Below are 22630 nucleotides of genomic sequence, written 5' to 3'. Positions count from 1 at the left end.
TAGCACTGAATTAAATCTGCAAAAATATTGAAAATTTTAAATAGTTAAGGCTTGTACCAAAGCAAAAAACAAAACTAAAAACCTCTAACCAAAAAAGTAATGCCAAAAAAGGTACTCTAGCCAAGTCAAATGGCATTTTCCATTCTGTTTTTCTGTAAATAAGAAGTTAAAAAACTTTTTGTTAACCCAGTAGATGGAAATATCTGAACATTCAAGTCACATGAAAACTCTGGAAACTTACTTCAGTCTTTCCTCTTCACTCAATGTCTTCCACAGTTCTTCAATTTGTAGTGTTGCAGCCTCCAAACTGGTCTTAGAATTTTCTGTGAGAAACTGAACACGATGATCTTGAACAAAAAGGGCACTTGCTGACATGGGTTTCTTGATTACATGACTGCTAATTAAATCATAAGCTGTAAGCTGTCCAGATTTGTCATCTACCACGTTTGATTTTTTGTTATAGGAAACTTCACTGAGATTCTTTTGTTTAGGGCTTGGATTATTATTTTTACTTTCTTTACATGCTGAGTTTTCTTGAGGCACTAAAAATTTCACAGGTTCAATGTTCTCTCCCATTGAATTTTTGAGTGTATTTCCCTTGCTCCAGTCATCTGCAGAAATTTCCAAAGACTTTGCAGGAACTGGTTCTTCCTCATTTTCCCCACTCTCATTTATATGGCCTTTATTACCAATTTCTGATTGGGCATGTTTAACAGAAGGTACAAAACAAGTTTCACTACAGTTCTTCTGGTTGTCGTCACATAACAAATTATTCATTGGGATTTCCTGAGATGTATTTTTAGTGTTCTTATCAATGTTAGAATTTCCACTAATAAAATGATCATCACAATGGTCACCAATGTATATATGATGATTTAAAGAATTAGTGTTTTCTACAGATTCATCATTATGAATATCATTTTGGAAAGAAATGCTTGAGGTATCAACATCTGAATAATTACTACCAGATGATTCCATCTTATTAAAAAGCACATCTGTTTCTGCTGTGTTACTAACGACCATGTCAGCTGAGGAAACATCTGTTTTCTTATTTTCATAAGAATTTGTACTAGGTAGTGATCCATAACAAGTCGTCATCAGATTTTCAAGAGCAATTAAAACAGATTCCTAAAGATACAGATGAAAATGTTAAGATAAATTATAAAAATAATAGACAAGATTTAAAATAATATGTAAAAATATGTATAAACAAGTAAATCTCCTTTGTCACACAAAAATGGTTATTACTGTTTAAGTTTATAAATAGCATAAATTCAAAAAATTATCTGAAAAAGATACCTTATTCTGTAATAATACTTGACTTTTATCTGGTGTTAAATTGACATCCACATCAGCTGTAGGAACATCAATTTTCAGAACGAAAATGGGATACAAACGAGTAGATTCCTTTAGGCACTTCAGATTGTAATAATGTCGAATTAACTAGAAATATATGTAATGAAAAAAAAAAGACAAAAAACTCACATAAATATATACTGCCATCCTTAAAATACTACCAGAAGGAGTATATTCAACTGAGTCGATGTAACTGCTTATTAGAAAAAGCGAGGCCCTGGTCCTCTATGAATGAAGTACCAGCATTCATCAAGAAGTACAAAGATCCAATGGAACTGCCTTCACAGTTAAAGGTCATAGTGTCAAAGTCCAGAGTTCAAATCCTAACTCTTAACCTCCTGGCTATGTGGTCAAAAAAGCCACTAACATTTTAGGTTTTCATAATAAATAAGGTAAGTACTCTATCACATAGTTGAGAAGAGTCAATCAGATACCGTAAGTAAGGTACCTAGAACAATGCTTAATAAATGTTACTGTATTTCTTCCTCCCCTTTTCCTTATTTTAGAGCAAATTCTTAGATGTAATACTTGTAATAAGTCAACAAACAACAGAACTAGTTTTTATTTTTGATACAAGTGATAACTTTCTTTTCTTAAATAGATTACCTTTAATATGTCTTTTTGGTGTATTGGTCGATTGTTTATAAAGATAAAACTCCTTTCTGGGGTTGAAAGACTTGTGAAAGAGTGGTCTGCATCATGCTTTGGAAGAAATCCACTTAGGTAAATCTGTAATTGTAATAATTACAGAATTAATATGCATTGACAATAATAAATGTATTTCCATGGGTCTGGTTATACACAATATGATAAAATTTATCAAAAATAAAAAAAATAGATTTTCATCTTACGGTCTGAAGAGCCATATACTCTCTGACAGCCATGTCTCGAGAATTAACCTTAAATAAAATATTGAAGTATGTTAAATTCATGCTGTCTGCCTCTAACTCTTTCTTTCTGCAATTCTACTTTAAGGAAAAACTGGCATTCATATAAGCTTCATGAATGGGCATACATACATCTTACTGCCACAAGACATAAATAACTGCCATAAGACATAAATACTGCTCTCTGCTCAACTTTAAATTGTCTTGTAAAATTTTCTTTCCTTATATTGTGACTTTTCCCTGGCTGTTTTTCTTTTCTTTTAGCCACCTTTTTCTGTAAAGAAGTAGCTGTTCCTATAGTTGTTCTGAGTATGCTATATGAAGCCAATCTTACTGGGTTTTCATTTCTGGGTTAAAAACCTCTTGCTCTTTGACACTGATTGTAGTGTTGTACTTTACCTTATTTTTTGTTTAGAGAACTTTTCTACAAACAAGCCAATTATTTTTATGCATTCTTTCTTTTTACAAATGTATGAAGAGAAGGAAAAAGTGAAAAAAAGATCCCAGAAACAAATACCAAAAGAGAGATATTGAAGAAACAGGAGACAAGGAAAATGCTCCTACTTTTACCTTTAAAGATAATGTATTCATTAAGAATACAGTTTAAAGCCAGGGCAACATAATTTAAATTCTGGCTCTATTACTAGCTATGTGATCTTGGTCAATTTATTTAAAGTACAGGCCCACAGCGGGCGAGGCCGGCTCAGAAAGACCAAGGAGAGGCTGTGGACCATGCACACCAGCAGCTCAGAAAAACTGAGGTGAGGCGGTGGGTGCAGGGCTGGCTGAAAGTGAAACTGAGACTCAGAGCTCATTGTGGACTATAGTGGGGGTTGCCAGGGTGGGAGAAACTCCCAGACTCACACCAGAGTTCGAGTTTGTTGGAAAGTGGGCTAGAGACAAGCAGACAAGCTGCATTGTTTCCTCTATGGCTCCTCCCCCACAGGCAGCGTGCAACACAGCAAAGAGGGTTGCCCCCTTACAACTTAACAGGTGCTCCAAGACAGAAATATGGCCCAAATGAAAGAACAGAGCAAAACTTCAGAAAGAGAACTAAGTGATGAAGAGGCAGCCAATGTATCTGATGGAAATTTAGAACCCTGGTAATCAAAATGCTCACAGAGCTGACTGAACTTTGTTGAAAAATGAAAAAAACAAATGAAAGATACTCAAAAGGAAATAAACCAAAATATTGAGTGAACCAACAGTGACAGGAAGGCAACCAGGACTCAAAGCAATAATTTAGGACAAAAGGGAAAAATAAACATCAACCAGAATAGAATGAAAAAACAAGAATTCAAAAAAGTGAAGAGAGACTTACAAACCTCTGGGACAACCTGAAACGTTCCAATATCCAAATTATAGGGGTACCAAAAGAAGAAGAGGAAGAGCAAGAAATTGAAAACATATTTGAATAAATAATGAAGGAAAACTTCCCCAATCTGATAAAGGAAATAGACTTCCAGGAAGTCCAGGAAACCCAGAGAGTCCCAAAGAGGAATACACCAAGGCACATCATAATTATATTAGTCAAGATTAAAGACATGGAGAGAATCTTAAAAGCAGCAAGAGAAAAGGAGACTAACCTACAAAGGAGTTCTCAAAGGGCTATAAGCTGATTTCTCAAAAGAAACCTTGCAGGCAAGAAGGGGAGCTACAAAGAAGTATTCAAAGTCATGAAAGTCAAGGCCCTGCATCCAGGATTATTCTATCCAGCAAAGCTTTCATTTAAAATGGAAGGGCAGATAAAGTGCTTCTCAGATAAGGTCAAGTTCAAGGAGTACATCATCACCAAGACATTATTATATAAAATGTTAAAGGGACTTATCTAAGAAAAAGAAGATAAAAATATGAACAATAAAATGACAACAAACTCACAACTATCAACAAATGAACCTAAAAGAAAAGAAAAACAATCAAAATAAAAACTAAGCAAACAAGTAGAACAGGAACAGAATCAGAGAAATGGATATCGCATGGAGGGATTTTAGTAGGGAGGGGGAAGGGAAGGATAGGAGGGAAAAGGTACAGGGATGAAGCATAATTGGTAAACATAAAATAGATGGGGAGAGGCAAAAAATGGTATAGGAAACAGAAGACTCAAAGAACTTATATGTACAACCCATGGACATGAACTAAGGGTGGGGAATGCTGGAGGGTTGGAGGGGCAGAGCAGAGGGAATTGGGAAAACTGTAATAGCATTATCGATTAAAAAATACTTAAAAAATAAAAGAAACCTTACAAGCAAGATGGGGGTGGGGAAAAAAGTAAAAGTAAATACAGGCCTCTAATTTCTTGACTGAAACAACTGGAACCAGATGTTATTAATCTGTAAAAAAACTAATAGTAAAGTTTTAGCAAAGTAGAGAATCAGTGGGGGTGTTATTTTTAGTTAAACAGAAACCATAAGGCTCCTTAACACAGCCTGTAGGCTGCCACCTATGTCTATGGCTATCACTGGGCTTGGAAATAAGTATTTAAGGAAGACGTATACCAATTTTAGAACGCTAAGTGCATTATTGTCACAGTGCCAAACTGTGTCAATCTTAAAAGGTAAATTAATAAAGCTGGATAATCCATTACAAAATGATACTACTTAATTAACTGTAAAACTTCACAGCACTTATAAATGGTTGTATAATTAACCAGGTAACATGAGACCCTTCTTAAAGCACCTGCTGAGCATCAGCAAAAGCCTATGTAGTCTCTAAAAAACTTACTGGGCTTGTAAATAAAAAAAAAAAAAGCCTGCTCCAAATAGGTAATTATGAAGAACAAAATACAGAAGTAATTGTTAATACTGCTAGTATTTTCCTTTCATACCACCTTGGTTGGCCACTGAATAATTAATATTACTTCCAAAATACTGAGCTTTTAAAAATGGGTTAGGATAATGTTAAGAACTAACAAACTATATTTTAGTTATATGAAAAAGTAAAATCAAACAGCACAATCTTATAAATGCTATAAAAAGTGAAAATAAGGCTTGTTCATGGAAAAGAATATCTATAAGAGACCAAATCAGTACAAAATAAAAAATTAGATAAAGAGCCTTGCTACTTACCAAATCAGTCAACCCCATTTCCTTTCTTCTACTCCGATTCTGTTGAAGTAACCCTGACTGGTCTGCTAACACTAGTTTTTCTCACATTTCAGTAAACCTCTAGAACACCATGGAGTTATCTTTCTACTGTAATAATTTAAATACTTTGGGGGCGGGGTGAGCTGGGATGGGAGTAATAGAAAACTGTACTTGAAAAATAATTAAATAAAAAAAACGTAAAAAAGAAAAAGAAAAAAATACTTTGGTCAGGATTATGGAGTAAGTCATGTAGAAATTCCATTCTCCCCATCCTAACTGCAAATAGATAGGACTGAGAGATAAAAAGGTTTTTACAATAATTTTGAAAGACCTAACCAGTTTTTTAAATGACAAACATAAAGATGTTAAATTTGCAAAATACAACAGGGCATGATGGGGAAATAAAAATGTAACAGGGCATGATGGCTGTGTGCTCTAGCATTTTAACAGGTGTGGAACAAGGTCCAGAACTTGGGGTGTCCAGGAATATAGGTTATTCCCCATAAACTTGGCTGAGGGATGGGAGACATGAAGCAGGGCCATTGAGAGTTACGGTGCATTATCAATAACAGCAGTCTAGCTTCACAATAATGCTGAATAGTTTGCCTGGGCCAGGGAGATGGGTGTGACTTTGACCCATGATGTAGCTGGGAGGCAGCTCCCCAGGTCACAGCAACTGATGAGAGCTTAGAAATGGTTTGCTCAACCCCAGGGGGCCATGCCTGCTGGGACTAACAATGGCAGCCCAGAGGGATGGAAAATGCAGGAGTGCTAGCAGGTATAGCTGATTGTGGCAAGAGATAGAAAGGGGTAAAGGAAAAGGATACAGGACGGGATTTAAACAAAAAGCTTGGCAGTCATGTATCACAGAACCTTGCTAAACTGCGTGGCTCAAAAGGGGATATAAAGACCCTCGCCAGATGGCCAGAAGAAATGCCACACGGTTTTGGATTAAGAACAGGAGATCATGGCAACAGGCTGGTGGTGCTGGTAGCTGTGGGAAGCCTGCCTATCCCAGCATGGCTTTCTTGGAGGAACAGGGAAAAGTGAGCTGTGAACTTCTGTTTTGTTTTGTTTTTTTTTTTTAAATTTCCTGAAAGGTGGTACCTTTGACTGGCATGCTCTGAGCTGGGCAGGGAGATGTGGGTAGGGTGGGGGCGGCAGGACTGTGTGTATTTGTGGGCATTCAAAGGGAGTGGGACTTAATGGAAAATTCCACCATTACTCTAAACCTGTATAACTTTAAATTAAGTAATTCCTTTACTGAAGAGCCACAGTTCTTATTGGTGGCAAGCAAAAGAATCCAGAGCAATAGACCCACAGGAGGTTTCTGTTAGAGCATCAGAAACTGGCTATATCAGCTGGAAATGAAATTCTGGTTATGGAAACAGATAGAAAACACCTCCATAAAAAGCAGGAAATTGAAACCAGTCTTTCCATTTGAAATGGGTGACTCAGACACCCTTTCTCCACTCCATCTTCCCAAAATGCTCAATAAACACTGTGATCACTGTTTGGAGCTGCTTGCACGAGTCGCAAGAAAGAACATACACAATTCCAAAACAAAGAGTAAGGCTAAGCCAAGTCAGCTAGGAAAATAGGTCCCTAAAATCTTGGCAGGATGAAAAGTACTGCCAAGTACATAAACTACTAATATAGAACACCTGATTTTGAACTGGGGCTGAGAGAGGGGTGGTTATCTGCCAAATTATGAGAAGGGGAAAGCAGAAAGGAGAAAAATCAAAATAAAAAAATGATAAACCTGCATTCAAGGTGATTTTGCAAATTAAAATTTCAAAGCACATAAAATAGCAGAGAATGAGAATATTTTCTCAGGAAAGTAGCAATGATAAAGCAACATGAAAAGAACTTTGAAATTAGTATGTGTACCATGATACACTTAAAAATAAGCCAGAAGATAAAGGAATAAAAACTAACAGCTATAAATCAAATTTAGAAGAGGAAAATGAATAAATTTTGAATACTAGAAATAAGAGATATAGTTATGGGAATAAAAATCAGGGAGTACTGAGGAATTTATCCAGATTTAGCATGGAGTATTGCAGAGAAAAAACTATCAAAGAGAAGACAGATGTCAAAAAAACCTCAAAACAAAACTGGAAGAGCTCCCTCAAGACAACAAAGCCATACTGGGAAATGCCTAACAAGTGCTACCACAGCAGTGGTATAGCTAAGGCCACCGTCCACAATTAGGAGATTCTTCTCAAGATAAGTTCCTGCAGAAAGAAAACTGACCTTTAACATTATAGATGGAGATATATCAAGATTCTCTATACCCAAAGTTTCCTATGGCCCATGTATATACCAGCCCAGTCCAGTGAAGGGGCCTTGGTGACTAAGTTTCACAACTAAATGCTGTGAGACAGGTAACCATTAGCAGCTGGCAAACAACTTAAGATTGCTTTTGGCCAGAAATGAGAAAAGTTAAAAGAAACTCTGATATAAAACAACTTTTCTAAGCCCAGAAAGCATAGAATGGTGATGGTTGGCTGGTAACAACATAAAATAACACCCATTTAGACACACAGTGCACAACAGAAGAAGATATTTGATTAGATAATTACTCTCCCCAGAGAGACACTCAAAAAATTTATCATTCTGATAGTCCATGGAATTGGAGCCACTCAGCAACACATGCTTTCCAAACTCTCCCATTCCTCCATACAAAAATAATCGCATGATGGTGCACCAAAACTTTTGGTATCTATCATATATTACCAACAGCCCTTATGCAATTCTAATTCAAGAAAAGATTTTTTCTAAGTCAATGGGCAAACATAGATCTGGCAACACATCTCAATCAATAAAGATCAGAGAAAAAATTTCCAACTGCAGGACTGGCTTATAAGATAATCCTGCCAGCACATGGAATCATAGTTGACCAAGGTCTAAATGAGTACTGTCCATACCTCAGTGTGCACCTGGAGGTACACTGAATTTTAATTCTTGTTAAAATTCAGATTCTGATTCAGTGTGTCTGGGATGAGGTCTGAGATTCTTCATTTCTATAACAATTAGCTTCCAGGTGATGCTAATGCTGCTGGTCTTCAGACCAAACTATGGCAGTCAGAATTTCTAGAGCATGGTACCATAGATGTCAAGTATGGCTCTCCTGTTACAAGCTTCTTGAGTTACCGGTGTAGGCAATAAAGTTCCATGAAGCCACAGGGAACCCATGGGAATTTAGGCAATACCCTTACCATCCCAAGTCAGCTATCATGACCAGTCTAAGGTGGCATTTGCTTGGATCAAAACTATGAAGCTACTAAGTAAGTTCTGGAGAAAAAACAGGATCCATGTCAGATTATCACCATGCTCCAGGTACTACAACTGACCACTAAGGCTGCCCTGAACTGTTCCTGGGGCAGAGAGAACTCTTAAGACATTAATTTAGCATAAGATCCCACCCAAGACTCTATTAAAATGATAATACTGCAAAGAGAATAAGAGGGGAACCAGTAGTAGAATACAGATTCAATAAACTAAGAAAAAAGAGAAGAGTACAACAGAGAGCTTTTAGGCTTAAAGTGAGCAGACACTCAAGAAGAACACACAAAAGGGTTCTTCTATACAGAAAATGAAAAGGGGCAATATTCCATAAACCAGTGATACTTTAATTTAGTGCTGGGAAGGGGAAGGGAAAAAAAAAGGGAAGGGAAAAAAAAGGGAAGGGAAAGGAGGGGAGACAGAGAGAGAGAGAGAAAAAATGAATTTCCCAGGGCACTTAGTATGGTTGCAGAGTAAACCTCAACCCCAAAATGGCACTTGTGATTCCCCCAGATTCCAGGAACAGGACCAGGATCTTGATTACTTACTATGTAAGTGGAGCATGACAGTAAGTCCAGTCACAACCACTGAGTTCCCAATTAGACTTGCTATTCAGAGGAAAAGAAGAGAAGAAGCTTGGAAGAAAGAGACCTGATAAGCAAAACAAAACTGACATCCCAAGAAAGACAGATTATTCAAGGGAACAATAATTAAAAAACAGAAACAAAGACTTTATATCCATAAAGCAAAAAAAGTTATGAAGAAGCAATCCAACCTTAAAATGCTCTTTGAAATTAAACATAAAACTTCCAGAATAAATTAAAAAATCAGTAGAAGGTATAAAAAAAATCAGAGATAGCTCCAAAAACTTACAGAAAAAAGAAGGAAAACTTTAAAAAAAAACAACCCAAGAGAAAAATAAGACGTCCTAATCAACAATAGGAAGGCTTTCAATAAAAAACAAAAAAAAAATTATGAATGATTATAAATCAAAGTATATAAACCAGAACTGAAAAAGAAATGAGTTCAGATTCAGAAGGTCTCACGCCAAGGGCTAAGCATAATAAGTAAATATATAATAAAAGGCATACACCTACACACATCCTTGTAAAATTAAAGAACAAGGATGAACAGGTGAAGTACTTTCAGGGAGAAAAAAAAACATCGCCTAGAAAGAAAGAACTGGAATTTATTAATCTTCCATTAGCAACAATGGATCGTCAAAGATACTTAATGTCTTCAAACTTCTTAAGAAAGATTATTTTTAATTCAGAATTGTATGTCTACCAGAGTATCAAGAACAGAAAATGCAAAATAAAGTCATTCAGACATGAAAGTTTATCTCTCATGTTCTCTTTCTGTCAAAGTTACACTGTGATTGAACAACAATGAAAAAAATGAGAATATCAAAAAAAAGGAAGGCATGGGGTACAGAAACAGTTGAAACAACCAGTACTTCTATGAAAAGAAAGCCCCAAATAAGAATTGTGCAGAGTGCCTTACACACAAACACTCTAAATGCAAAATGAGTGGGTTCTAGGAACAATGTGTTAAAAAAGAATGGACTGGAATGGATTACCAGTTAAAGCTAGAGTAACTAAAAGAGCTGAATTTTATTGCTGGCATGATGAAGACAGTTTCTTCACTTTAATGAAAGAAAGCCTTTTGGAAAGCCCAGAAAAAACAATGGTAGAAAAACAGAGATTCCATTTAATAGGGACAACAGAAACATTCTCATTTTTATGGCATAGAGACATGAAAATGGATCCTTACAGAAGAAATGTAACGTTAGCACATATTTGGGGTTACACTGAAGGTTATTAATAGTTGTTAGTAATGCATACTTCATATAAACTTCCAACTTTTAGAATAAATCTTCAAATAAAAGATGGGAGATTTTAAAATGATTATATAAGAAAATATAAGTTTGATAACATAGAAATAGAGCTGAAATGACTGAGAGGAAAACACAAGTAAAAATAAGAGTGGGGGGGTTTAATTACCACATCCAGTATTACAGGGACTCAAGAAAGACTGTGTGAAGGTGACAGATTTTTTTTTTAAAGTTGTAGTATATATTTAGAACAAAAAAGGGAAAACAAAGGTAAGAGCTCAAGTTTTTCCTTCATAGTGGAAAGTAAAGAGATAAGATCCTAGATTAAAAATCATTTAAAAAATTAATGTAAACACAATAGTTAAAATGAAAAATAACAAAGAGAATATACAGAAAGGAGAAATGAGGCAAAAAGTTTAATACAAAGCTTTGCATTGCCCTGGCTGATGTGGTTCAGTGGATAGAGCACCAGCCTTCGAACCAAAGGGTTGCTGGTTTGATTCCCAGTCAGAGCATGTGCCTGAGTAGCGAGCCAGGTTCCCAGTGGGAGGCACGTGGGAGGCAACCAAACATTAATGTTTCTCTTCCTCTCTTTCTATCCTAACACTTCCCCTCTCTAAAAGTAAATAAATAAACAAACAAACAAATAAATGAAATTAAAAAAAAAATTGAAGATTTACTTTAAAAAAAGTGCTCTGTATCTATCTTGTATTTTACCTTATATACCTATCTGATAAAAATGTTAAAAAACAAAACAAAAAACCCTCTTGACACTCCAAACCCCCAACAGGAAAATACGTTAACAGTTGCACTGGTAAATTTAATTTTTTAAAGAACATTTTTGTTGTATACCTGAGATTCTTCAGAGTGGTACTGAAAGGACTCCATGTTGCCCATAACAGCAGTGCCCAGAACAGACGTCAGAGCCATCTTATGATCTGATACTCTGGTTTTCTGCCAAATAACTGCCTTGGGACAAAAGACACAGATAACTTTTAAAACAGTTTAGATTTGCGATACTCAAGTATTTATACCATTTATTTCTATATTTAGCCTTCATCCTCCTTTATATTTTCCGTATCATTTAGAAGAGATATATACAAAGTCTGACAGTGCTGGTTCTGAACCTGTGTATGTTGCAGTGTACAATCTACTTTATTTCCCTTAGCTTCAGTTTTCTCCTCTCTACATCACCAAGAATATTTATCTCCCAGAGTTGCTGAAAGATGAAAATATACAATGCTGGCAGACACATAAGCCAGTGCCTGGCATAAAACAGTTTCACTAAATATTGACTTTCTTTCTCTTCTAAAATTCAGAGTATAAATTTTAGAGTATATGTAAATTAAATTGTTACTCCAAGGTATTACTTTATTAAGGATGGCGAGCTATACTATAAGATTTATGTAAATAGTCAAACTGCTACAAAAATCTGTGATAATGCATGCTCTTTAAAATTACCTTTGTAATTTTATATACAGAGAATTTACAAAAAGCTACCTGAACCTCATAAACTGAAAAGTTGAATAATGAGCTTGCATTTTTTTTCTTTCACTGCAAGTATGTAGTAGGGTAGTTTAAGAGAAGCATGGACCAAATTTTGGCAGTGAGGAGCATGATGAGGTATAATATATTGCAATTTCTTCAGCTAACAAGAAATTGCAGTTAAATCTCTTGAGAAACCATCAATTCGTTCATTCAACAAATACTCATTTAGCACCTTCTAAATCCAGAGGAAAATGTGTAAAGGGCCTAAGAGGAAACACCAACATCAACACTGGAGGGGCAGGCAGAGGAAGAAGACTGAAATGGAGTGTCCACAGAGGCAGGAAGAGCCGCAGGATAAGACAGTCCAAAAACAATGATGTTTTTAAGGAGAAAGAAATAGAGACCAAGGTTAGAACAGAGATGTGGCCACAGGATTTAGCAATCAGACTAAAGAATATGAAATCAACTTGATGTGACATAGTGACTGCATGTGAAGGTGAAGAAAAGAAGAATCAGGGGTGTGATTGAGTCCCTGGTACCAAGAACACTGTCAGATAACCAGCAGGGCCCAATAAACACTAATTTGCTGAAGGAATGAGGAAAATAATACATTTTCCTAGAGGAAAGTCAGTCAAGTGGAGTTGAGAACTAGTTTTTTGTTTTTAAAGATTCAGACTGCTAGTTGACATACTTTTATACACATTAGACATTATGTTTTTACTACTTTGCTTTAGAAAATTCAAAGCAACCTTTGCTTCTCTTTTTTAAAAAATATAAGTTTTATTGAAATATAATTCACACACTACTACAATTCACCCATTTTAAGTGTATGATTCAATGATTTTTAGTATATTTACAGATTTGTGCAATTACCACTAATTATAATCTATATAAATTATAATCTAATTTTAGAACAATTGTATTACTCCAAAAGAGACCCTGTATCCATTATCAGTAACTCTCATTTCCCTCACTTTCACCCCAAGTAATCACACTAAATTATGCTCTGCCTCTATAAATTTGCCTACTTTGGGTATTTCATATAAATGTAATCATACATTCAATAATCACAAATCTTTTTTGAGTGGCTTCTTTCACTTAGCACCATGTTTTCAAAGTTTATCCATGTTGTATCAGTATTTCATTCCTTTTTAATGGCTAAACGCAGTTTCATTGTATGGATATACAATGGATATAGAAATACCTTTCACTGGGTGATGGACATTTGCATTGTTTACATGTCTTGGCTACTATAAATGATGATGCTGCTAGAAATATTTATGTACAAGTTTTTGTGTAGACATGTTTTCATTTCTCTTGGGTATATACCAAGAAGTGGAACTATTAGGTAATGCAGTAACTGTTTATTTTTTGAGGAACTGCTGGACTGTAATCTTGTGCTTCCTGTGTGTTTGTTTGTATAAAAAAACAAGTAAGTGCTGGCTTCTGCTATTACAGCTGTTAATTTTAAGCTAGCCAGCAGATGGTGTATTAAGGGGCAATATTCAACATAACAGAATGTAGGTAAAGTTCTAAATAATCTGCAATTATATTGGAGAGAGACACCCCTGCTTCATGTTTTCCATTTGGAAGGTTACTTTTAAGTAAAAATAGTTGAGCAATAAATACTTATTCACAGGTCTGACAGGGTAGCTCAGTTGGCTGAAGTTCTGTCCTGTACACCAAAGGTTGTGGGTTCAATCCCTGGTCAGGGCACATACCTAGGTTGCAGTTACATTTCAGTACTGGGTTGGGATGCATATGGCAGGCACCCAACCAATCAATGTTTCTTTCTTACACTGATGTTTCCGTCTCTTTCTCTCTCCATCTCTTTTATTGATTTTAAAATCAATAAAATATATCCCTGTGTGAGGATTAAAAAATATTCACAGGAAATTTATCTCTTCAAAGCTATGCTAGCTGATGCTGACATACATATATATAAAATATACTTTAAAGTAAAGGAAATATTTCAAGAAAACTTATGTTTTAAAATTCCTACACACCAAATACATCTATAAGCCTGGAATACTTGTAATGTAAACATCATATTGTTTAAGTTATATTAGAGTGATGCCTCAGGTGGTGCCTATAATACAAATTTTTGTTATTTATTCAGGAAATGGGTTCTAAAAAGCTATGATACATGAGAACCACTGAATGTAAACAAAATTGTTTTAAGTCAACACTGCTGGAAGTTCTGGAACATTATTTCATATCGGGCAATTACTGCATCAAAGGGGCTAATTTAGAAGCATTTTTAAAACTAGTTATAGTTGTCCTAGCAATGAATGATAAAAAAGTCTACCAACAAATTCAATCTTCACAATTAGGCAATTAAGATTCATTTTCAAAACATTATTAAAGAACTGAACAAAAAATGTGATAATTAAAAGTGAAGGACCTAGAAGAAACTGAACTTTTAAATATATTTTCTTCAGCAAATGGTTTTTATTTTGCTTTATCATTTCATCAATCCTATATTATTTTCTAAAACAGAAATTTCTTGTCACTTCCTGAAGTTTTTCATATATTTTGCTGTTAGGCCGAAAGGTTAATGTGTGCTAAAAATACACACACATGCCCCCATATGTTTTCTATTTAGGTCACACAAAGTTGAAGCATCTGGATGTGCCAAGTAAGAATCTGACTCTAGTCAGTATGATGACAGTGCAAAAACACCTCGATCAAAAATATATTATTACATGCACACCATGTAGTTAACTGAAGATAATATGTAAACATATCTTGCCACTATTTCTACTTGACATATGCTATTTGATGGAAACAAAATTAGATGAGAATACTCAATATTTAATTAGCAAACCTCAATAGTGAAGGCAATTTGTGATAATGGTGAAAAAGAGGATGTACACAGATGATACATAATTAACTAAAAAAAGGCAATGCCAGTAAGACTGCCTGAGCAAAGGAGACTCCTTTACTAATACAAAATAAAAAGTATGCATATTGGCCTAGAGTGCAAACAAACTTTTAGTGCAAATTATGTGCAGAAATGTACTAAGAAGTTTTTTGAACTTAAAAAAAATATTTTATTTATTTATTTTTAGACAGGGAATGAGGGAAAAAGAGAGGGAAAGAAATACCAGTGTGTGGTTGCCTCTTGTGCCCCCCAATGAGGACCCAGCCAGCAACCCAGGCATGTGCTGTAACTGGGAATTGAACCAGTGATCCTTTGGTTTGCAGGCCGCACTTAAACCACCGAGGCACACTAGCCAGCGCCTAAGAAGTTTCAACTACTTCCAATGTCTTACAGGTTGATATAACTCATCTGCCACTACTGCTATTTACTCCAGGATACATATTTGTACTGAGTCTGGTCTGGAAAGGGCAGGGGCACAAAAATTATAGGAAACAGGAGTGTTTTTCCCCTCACTGACAATATGAAATGATATTACCTATAGAAGCTTATTGCTAACAGAGTACTAAACATTCTGAATTCAGTATAACATTATGTATCATTCCATCACAATATCAATACAATTGTTAAAGAATATCACATTCTATTAACATAATAAATTATGATTTTAATCTTGCTAAGAAGCCTCAGACTTTTGAGGAGAATTCTATTTTGGTAAAGTATATTCAGCACAATTCTGAATTTAAAATCTCTTATCACTACTTTTACTCTGCTTAAATGTTTCCTATTTTATATTCATTTTTGGAATAGAGTACGCATAGTTACTTCCCCTGAAAGTTATAAAGAAATTGGTAACTTTACCATTTTTGGGAGGGGAGAATGATGGTTGCTTTTAAGAACTAGGCAGATGAAAGACAAAAATGAAGTAATTTTTTTAGTCTACCTTTTCATACATTTTGGTTTTTGAATCATGTAAAGATATGATTTATTTTAAAAGTAAACACGAATGTGGTGTCATGAAAGGCGTAGACTGAACACTTTGCAGCCCTTGAATATGATGTCTTTGGTGTAGGAGCTGCACAATTAACAGTGTAAAAAAGAAGTAGACAAATATTTTAAAACATAATCTTAGCATAACATTCAAAAAGAGACGGTAGACACTCAATCTCTGTAGTCTTTAAAATAAGAAAGATTATTTCCAATTTCACATTAAATTTTATTCTATTGACATCAGAAATGTTTTTCTTGCTAGACGTTCTTCTTTATGCGATGCTCTGTGCAACTACCTTGACTACTAAACCAGTTTCTTCAGTTACACAACTATTAAACATAATTTGGCCTATCCTCCAAGTCCTGTGAGAATTATTTTATTAGTTTACTACTGAAACTCCTTATTTTATCCCCTTTTAGCCACCTAGCAAAAAATCCAAATTCCCATATAAGGTACACAAAGTCCTTTAGATTAGAATGTAGACTCAAACAACTTTTCCAGACTCATCTCCTATTTTTCTAATACCATGTAATTTAAGCAGGGTAAGGAGAGAACTGAGGACAATAGGGATAAGAAACAGTTAAAAGGCAGAAGATCAAGAATAACAGGTCCAACAGAGTCAAAGGACTTTTTTGTAGGGAGTAAGCTGGAGAGACAGGAGGTGCTAGTCAGTGACTAAAACAATTAACACTGAAATTATGGAGGAGGTACAATTTTTGGCAGTGACTAGGTCTACAGTTTGGCCACAAGAATTAATGGCTGAGGCAGGGTACAGAATAAAGTCACTGGAGGAGAGGGGTAAAAGATCTGAGAATCTATAAAAGACTACATATAGGGATACTAAATTCACTAGAGTGAGAGCAATCTAAAAAACTAAGAAGCAAAATCCAAAGCTGAGTGATATTTTTTTGACAGAGAGGAGAAAGAAGGGTCTGAAGTTGCAATGAGGCACCATGATGTGAGAAATCGGTGTGAGAACACTATTGGTGGGGATGCAGACTGGTGTAGCCACTGTGGAAAACTGTATGGAATTTCCTCAAAAAAATAAAGATGGAACTGCCTTTTGATCCAATGATTCCACAGCTGGGACTATGCCCTAAAAATCTCGAACCACCAATTCAAAAGAACCTATGTACCCCAGTATTCATAAAAGTGTTATTTACAATAGCCAAGTGCTGGGAACAGCCTAAATGCCCATCAGTAAATGAGTGGATCACAAAATTGTGGTCATTTACACAATGGAATACTATGCAGCAGAAAGAAAGAAGGAACTCCCATCCTTCAAAACAGTATGGATGGAATTGGAGAGTATTATGCTAAGTGAAATAAGCCAGGCGGTGAAAGACAAATACCATACGGTCTCACCTACAAGTGGAACCTAATCAACAAAACAAAGAAACAAGCCAAAAAGAACATGGAAATAAAGAAGAAAGTGACAGGGACTGGGGTGGAGGGGCATGATGGGGGAAAGAAGGGGAACATGTACAAAGGACCATGGACAAGGACAATGGGAAGGGGATTGTCTTTGGGAGCAGGAGTTGGACGGGGCAGGGGAGAGCAACAGGGAGAAAACCAGGGACAACTGTAACTAAACAACAATATAAAAATTAAAAAGATAAAAAAGACAAAAAAGAAATAGGTGTGTGAAATCAGTCATCATTTGAAAAAGCTGCAGGGGATATGATGCTCTCAGAGAGAGACAGATTTCAGTTAGAGTGAGAATGTAATTAAAAAAAAAAAAGGCTAAGGACACAGAAGATTTTTACTTGACTTACCATGAATGGGGCATGTTAGGAGATAGGGATGTGTGAGAGACAGAGTTAGAAAAAGTAATGCTTTGTATGAGAGTAAAAGTCCAGGGTGATAAGGAATTATTTGAGAGACCAAAGCTTCTTGTGTTGATTGACATAAATAGGAATAAACAACATGATGAGATTAGGAGTTAAAAAGCAGTTAACAGTTGTAAGATTCTGACTTTTAAGTTCTTGCCATAAGAGTTCTGGGAATCCCATTTACCACCTGCAGATGGAAGCATGGAAGAGACAGAAGCTTCTTTTTCCACATATCCGCAATGAAGCCTTCCCTGACTATTCTAGCCTGAAATGTTTCCTCCACTCAATTTCTATAGTATTATCAATACCATTAAACAAGTTTTCATCTGTTTAAATGTTCATACTTTTACATCTACTTTCTCACTTATACTGTAAGCTCTTTCAAAGTGTAGGCCATATCATAACTATTCCAGGGCACCTAACTCAAGCTGTGTCTAGATGCTGTGAAGAAGCCAAAGGAGAATGAACGTTGTATTAAAATTAACAGAAGTGAAATTTAGGTCATCCTCTACTGTATTCAACATTTAAGTTATTAGACAATCCACTCAAACTCTTGGGTGATCACATGAAGATAAAATGGGAAGAGACAGAAATAAAAATACTCTATTTGTTAAAAGATTTGGGCATGACAAAAATGGTTTTCAGTTGTCCTTCCCAGCTGTAAAGATCTAGAAATTCTTATACCTTCTACTATTTTATGACTTAATATATGAATCATCTCATTAAACCTCTAAATGAGGGGAATGTGGAATTGCCCAAGATATAATCATATATTCTTATGGCCTCAGAGATCAGTTTACCAACTTTTATTGGGCTAAGCTCAAAAAAGCTAGATTTGTGCAGAATTCTCTGGGTGATGCTGATCAGAAGAGAAGTCTACTGTGTTGGAGTAGAAGAATGTGTTAGGAGAACTGTAAATATATAAAATGTATTTAGTTAGAGGATCTGTGAAGGAATAATTATATGGTTATAGTTAACTAAGTCAGTAGAAATAACACATATTAAATTGATGGCTATTAGAGACTGTGCCACTGTTAAGTGTTTCCTCCCATTGTGCCAAAGTCTTTATATATTATATTTCCTGACTAAATGTAATAAAGACATTACTGGTGACTTAGATGTCAGAAAAAATAATAAACTAGAATAATATCTGTGGATACAAGTGAGAATATACTCTGTAAAAATCTAAGAGGTCACTAGGGAATCTGAAAGAACGAATCTTCAAAAAATATTCATTTTATGAATTAAAAATATGAGAAAGGTTTGAAAGAGGCCAGAGTATTCAAAACTGGTGCTATATAAATTTATGTATTTAATTTCAGCACTACCTAATTCATGTAGTATTCTACTCTGTACTATGCATTGAGTAAAGGAAATACAGACTAGATGCATCCCTCCCTTCCAGAAGAGGTTGTTGAGAAAAAAAGACAGAATGCAACTCATTGCCAACAAATTAAAAATGACAAAGTAGGTCTCCCTTGCCCGGGTGCTGAGTTGCCCCACTTATACAGGGAAGGAAATATACTTCAAGAAGAAGATGGATGCTCATTATTGAGGTGTTAAAGCTCTTGAGGAGCAGACTTGTGTAATGAAGGAAATTTCTTCAGTATACAATGCTCAAACTTTTACAGAGTAAAAAATAAGGCCATCCAACTTCCTACCAAGATGGAGGCATAGGTGGAAATTCTGTGCCTCCTCGCACAACTAAAATTAAGGACAACAAAGATTTAGAAACAAAAACACAACCAGAACAGATAGAAAGCTGAACTGCATGGAAGTCCGACAACCATTCAACCAGACAGGTAAGAGGGGCGGAATTGGCGGCCAGGGGAGAGAGGTTGTGACAGGAAAAGGTGGTGGCTGCCAGACCCGGGAGCACAGGTGGCGCGGGGCTAGCAGACTCCAGGCTTGGAGAGGAAACAAGAAAAGCGTGCAAGGCGGCTGGCTGACAGTGGTCACATATTCATGAGCAGATAAACTGGGCAAAAACGAGCAGCAAGACAGATCACGCAACCCAGGGCCCCAGCACCAGGAAATAAAGCCTAAAAGCACTGATTCGAAAACCTTTTGGGGGTTGAGATGCTGGGAGAGACTCCCAGCCTCACAGGAGAGTTTGTTGGAGAGACCCACAGGGTCCTTGAATGTACACAAGCCCACACACCCAGGAACCAGCACCAGAAGGGCCCAATCTGCTTGTGGGAAGCGACAGAAGGGACTGAAATCCTACAGAGTGGAGCAAGCACCATTGTTCCCTCTCTGACCCCGCCCCCACATACAGCCTCACAACCCTGCAACTGGGTTGCCCTGCCCTGGTGAACACCTAAGGCTCTGCCCCTCACTACCTGACCAAGGGGCAATCTGACCAAAAATGGCTGAAACAGAAGAACAAGTCAAAGCCCCAGAGCCAATACTTTTAAGTGACCAAGGGATAGCCAACCTATCAGATGCACAGTTCAAAGCACTGGTGATCAGAATGCTAACAGAACTGGTTGATTTTGGTTGCAAATTACATGAAAAAATGAAGGGTACACTAAGGGAAATGAAGGAAAATGCACAGGGAACCAATAGTGATGGAAAGGAAACTGGGACTCAAATCAATGGAGTGGACCAGAAGGAAGAAAGAAACAACCAAACAGAAAAGAATGAAGAAACAAGAATGCATAAAAATAAGGAGAGGCTTAGGAACCTCTAGGATATCTTTAAATGTTCCAACATCCGAATTATAGGGGTATCAGAAGGAGAAAAGGAAGAGCAACAAGTGGAAAACTTATTTGAACAAATAATAAAGGAGAACTTCCCCAATCTGCCAAAGGAAATAGACTTCCAGGAAGTCCAGGAAGCTCATAGAGTCCCAAGGAAGGTGGACCCAAAGGGGAACATACCATAGCACATCAGCATTACATTACCCAAGATTAAAATGAAGGAGAGAATCCTAGAAGCAGCAAGAGATAAGGGGACAGTCATCTACAAAGGAGTTCCCATCAGACTGTCAGTTGATTTCTCAAAAGAGACCTTACAGGCAAGAAGGGGCTGGAAAGAAATATTTCAAGTCATGAAAGGCAAGGACCTACATCCAAGATTGCTCTATCCAGCAAAGCTTTCTTTCATTTGGAATGGAAGGGCAGATAAAGTGCTTCTCAGATAAGGTCAAGTTCAAGAAATTCATCATCACCAATCCCTTATTATATGAAATGGTAAAGGGACTTATCTAATAAAAAGAAGATAAAAAATATGAACAGTAAAAGGACAGCAAACTCACAGTTATTAACAACCACACCTAAAACAAAGGCAAACTAAGTAGACAGCTAGACTGGGAGCAGAGCCACAGAATGGAGATCACATAGAGGGTTAGCAACAGGAGAGTGGGAGAGGAGGAAGTAGCATAGATGGTGGGGAGAAAACAGATGAGGGAAGGGCAAGAGTGGTGTGGGAAATGTAGAAGCTAAAAGAACTTATGACACATGGACATTAACTAAAGGGGAGGAATGTGGGTGGGAGGGGGTGTGCAGGGTAGAGGGGAATGAAGGGGGGAAATGGGACAACTGTAATGGTATAATCAATAAAATATATTTAAAAAATGACAAAATAGAAATATGCAGAAGATGCTATGGAAAAAGTCAAAAAGTATCTAAGTCTGGCTGGGAACAGAGGGAGACTCCAGGGGCTCCTTTAACAGTGTGTATAAACATCAAACGTAGAAATCAAATACACTAAAATCAGATTTATGTGTATCTCCCATCTCTACTATATCCAGCGTGGAGCAAAAGTAGGTTTACAGCTGTTCAGATGGAAAATACTACTTAATAAATAATAAAAGAATAAACTATTTTGTGCACTTACAACTGTAAACCTACTCTGACCCCCAAACAGAATAGAACATGAGAACCACTTTAAAAAATTTTAGTTTTCACTAATTTAAAAGTAGCAAAATAAAAAAAGGAAAAACCCCCAAAGCAAAAAACAAAAAAACCTACCAACCAACCAAACATGATTGATATAATCAGCCCCAAGCTAACTTTAAAATATATCTGAAGAGACATCTGCCTTCATTAAAAAAAAACCACCAAACTTTCAAAGTTGGAACTAAAAGAATACTTTCTACACAAGGAAGGAACATTTAAATGACAATTCATCTAAACTGGAGCTTCTCTTTGACTATACTGCTTCTACAACCCTGGCTGGGATGGGGGAAGAGGGTGCGCCCCTTTAATAATGGTCTAATTGTGGGGAAAAGACTTTTCCGTGATTCATCACAGCACAGCAGAAACAAAAGTGGGACATTCAAAAATAGTGGGATAAAAGCTAAAAGATGTAAAGAAGAGTAAAATAAAAAAGATGCAAAGAGAATACCATAAATGTAGGGGATACAGATTATAATAAGCAATCACTGATTTATCTTTAATTTATAATTCAATAAATGTGTCCCTTCTCAGTCTTGGCTACCACCCCCCTCCAAAATCTATGGCCACCACTACAAAAGAGTACCTTCCTAGACACTCAAAACCTATGTCAAGAGAGGGAGCCACTACACTCACTACCAAATTTCCATTGCCAGTTTTCTGAGTTTCTGCTACTGGGTAAGGCCCTGCCTCTTCCCAGACTGATGGAAATACAGCTCATTACAGATGTGTCACCATTCTTCCAAACCTCAAAGATATATGAAGTAATCCCAATAAGCCTTAGCACTGATGTCCATGGAGGTGAGAAATGTGGGAAGTCATTCCTTCAATTCTCTTTTGTACCAATTAAAACCTTCTTATATAAATTATAACCAATTTAGCTTTTGCAGTATCAGTGGGCTTCTACTTATTAAGACAAAAATTCAATTCAAAACAATTTTTAAAACTACAAACAGTATTTTTTGCAAAAGAAAATATTCACAAAAGTCCACAAGTATCTTTTATCCAAAATCATACATTTAACATTATGTTCTGAACTCGTGATCTATAGACTTTACTCATGCACCTATGAAACAGGTAAGGATACTAAG

At 36.2% G+C, this 22630-nt stretch overlaps 1 protein-coding gene across 2 annotated transcripts in view; it reads right to left on the bottom strand.

Moving 5' to 3' along the window:
• The window catches only part of PMS1 (PMS1 homolog 1, mismatch repair system component), an 88667-nt gene that overhangs the window by 31372 nt on the left and 34665 nt on the right, over nt 1–22630 (bottom strand). For both annotated transcript variants that reach the window (XM_053665165.1, XM_037162970.2), the window contains exons 6-9: nt 11301–11417; nt 1963–2085; nt 1300–1443; nt 242–1128 (exon numbers count right to left, since the gene is read on the bottom strand). In XM_053665165.1, the coding sequence (XP_053521140.1) occupies nt 242–1128; nt 1300–1443; nt 1963–2085; nt 11301–11417 (1271 nt within the window). The remainder of the gene's footprint in view (nt 1–241; nt 1129–1299; nt 1444–1962; nt 2086–11300; nt 11418–22630) is intronic.

Source organism: Artibeus jamaicensis, unplaced genomic scaffold (genome assembly GCF_021234435.1).
Source record: "Artibeus jamaicensis isolate MK-2021 breed Jamaican fruit bat unplaced genomic scaffold, CSHL_Jam_final contig_391, whole genome shotgun sequence".
NCBI lineage: Eukaryota > Metazoa > Chordata > Mammalia > Chiroptera > Phyllostomidae > Artibeus > Artibeus jamaicensis.
The sequence above is the reverse complement of the archived record's forward strand: the minus strand, read 5'-3'. Positions and strand labels throughout refer to the sequence as shown.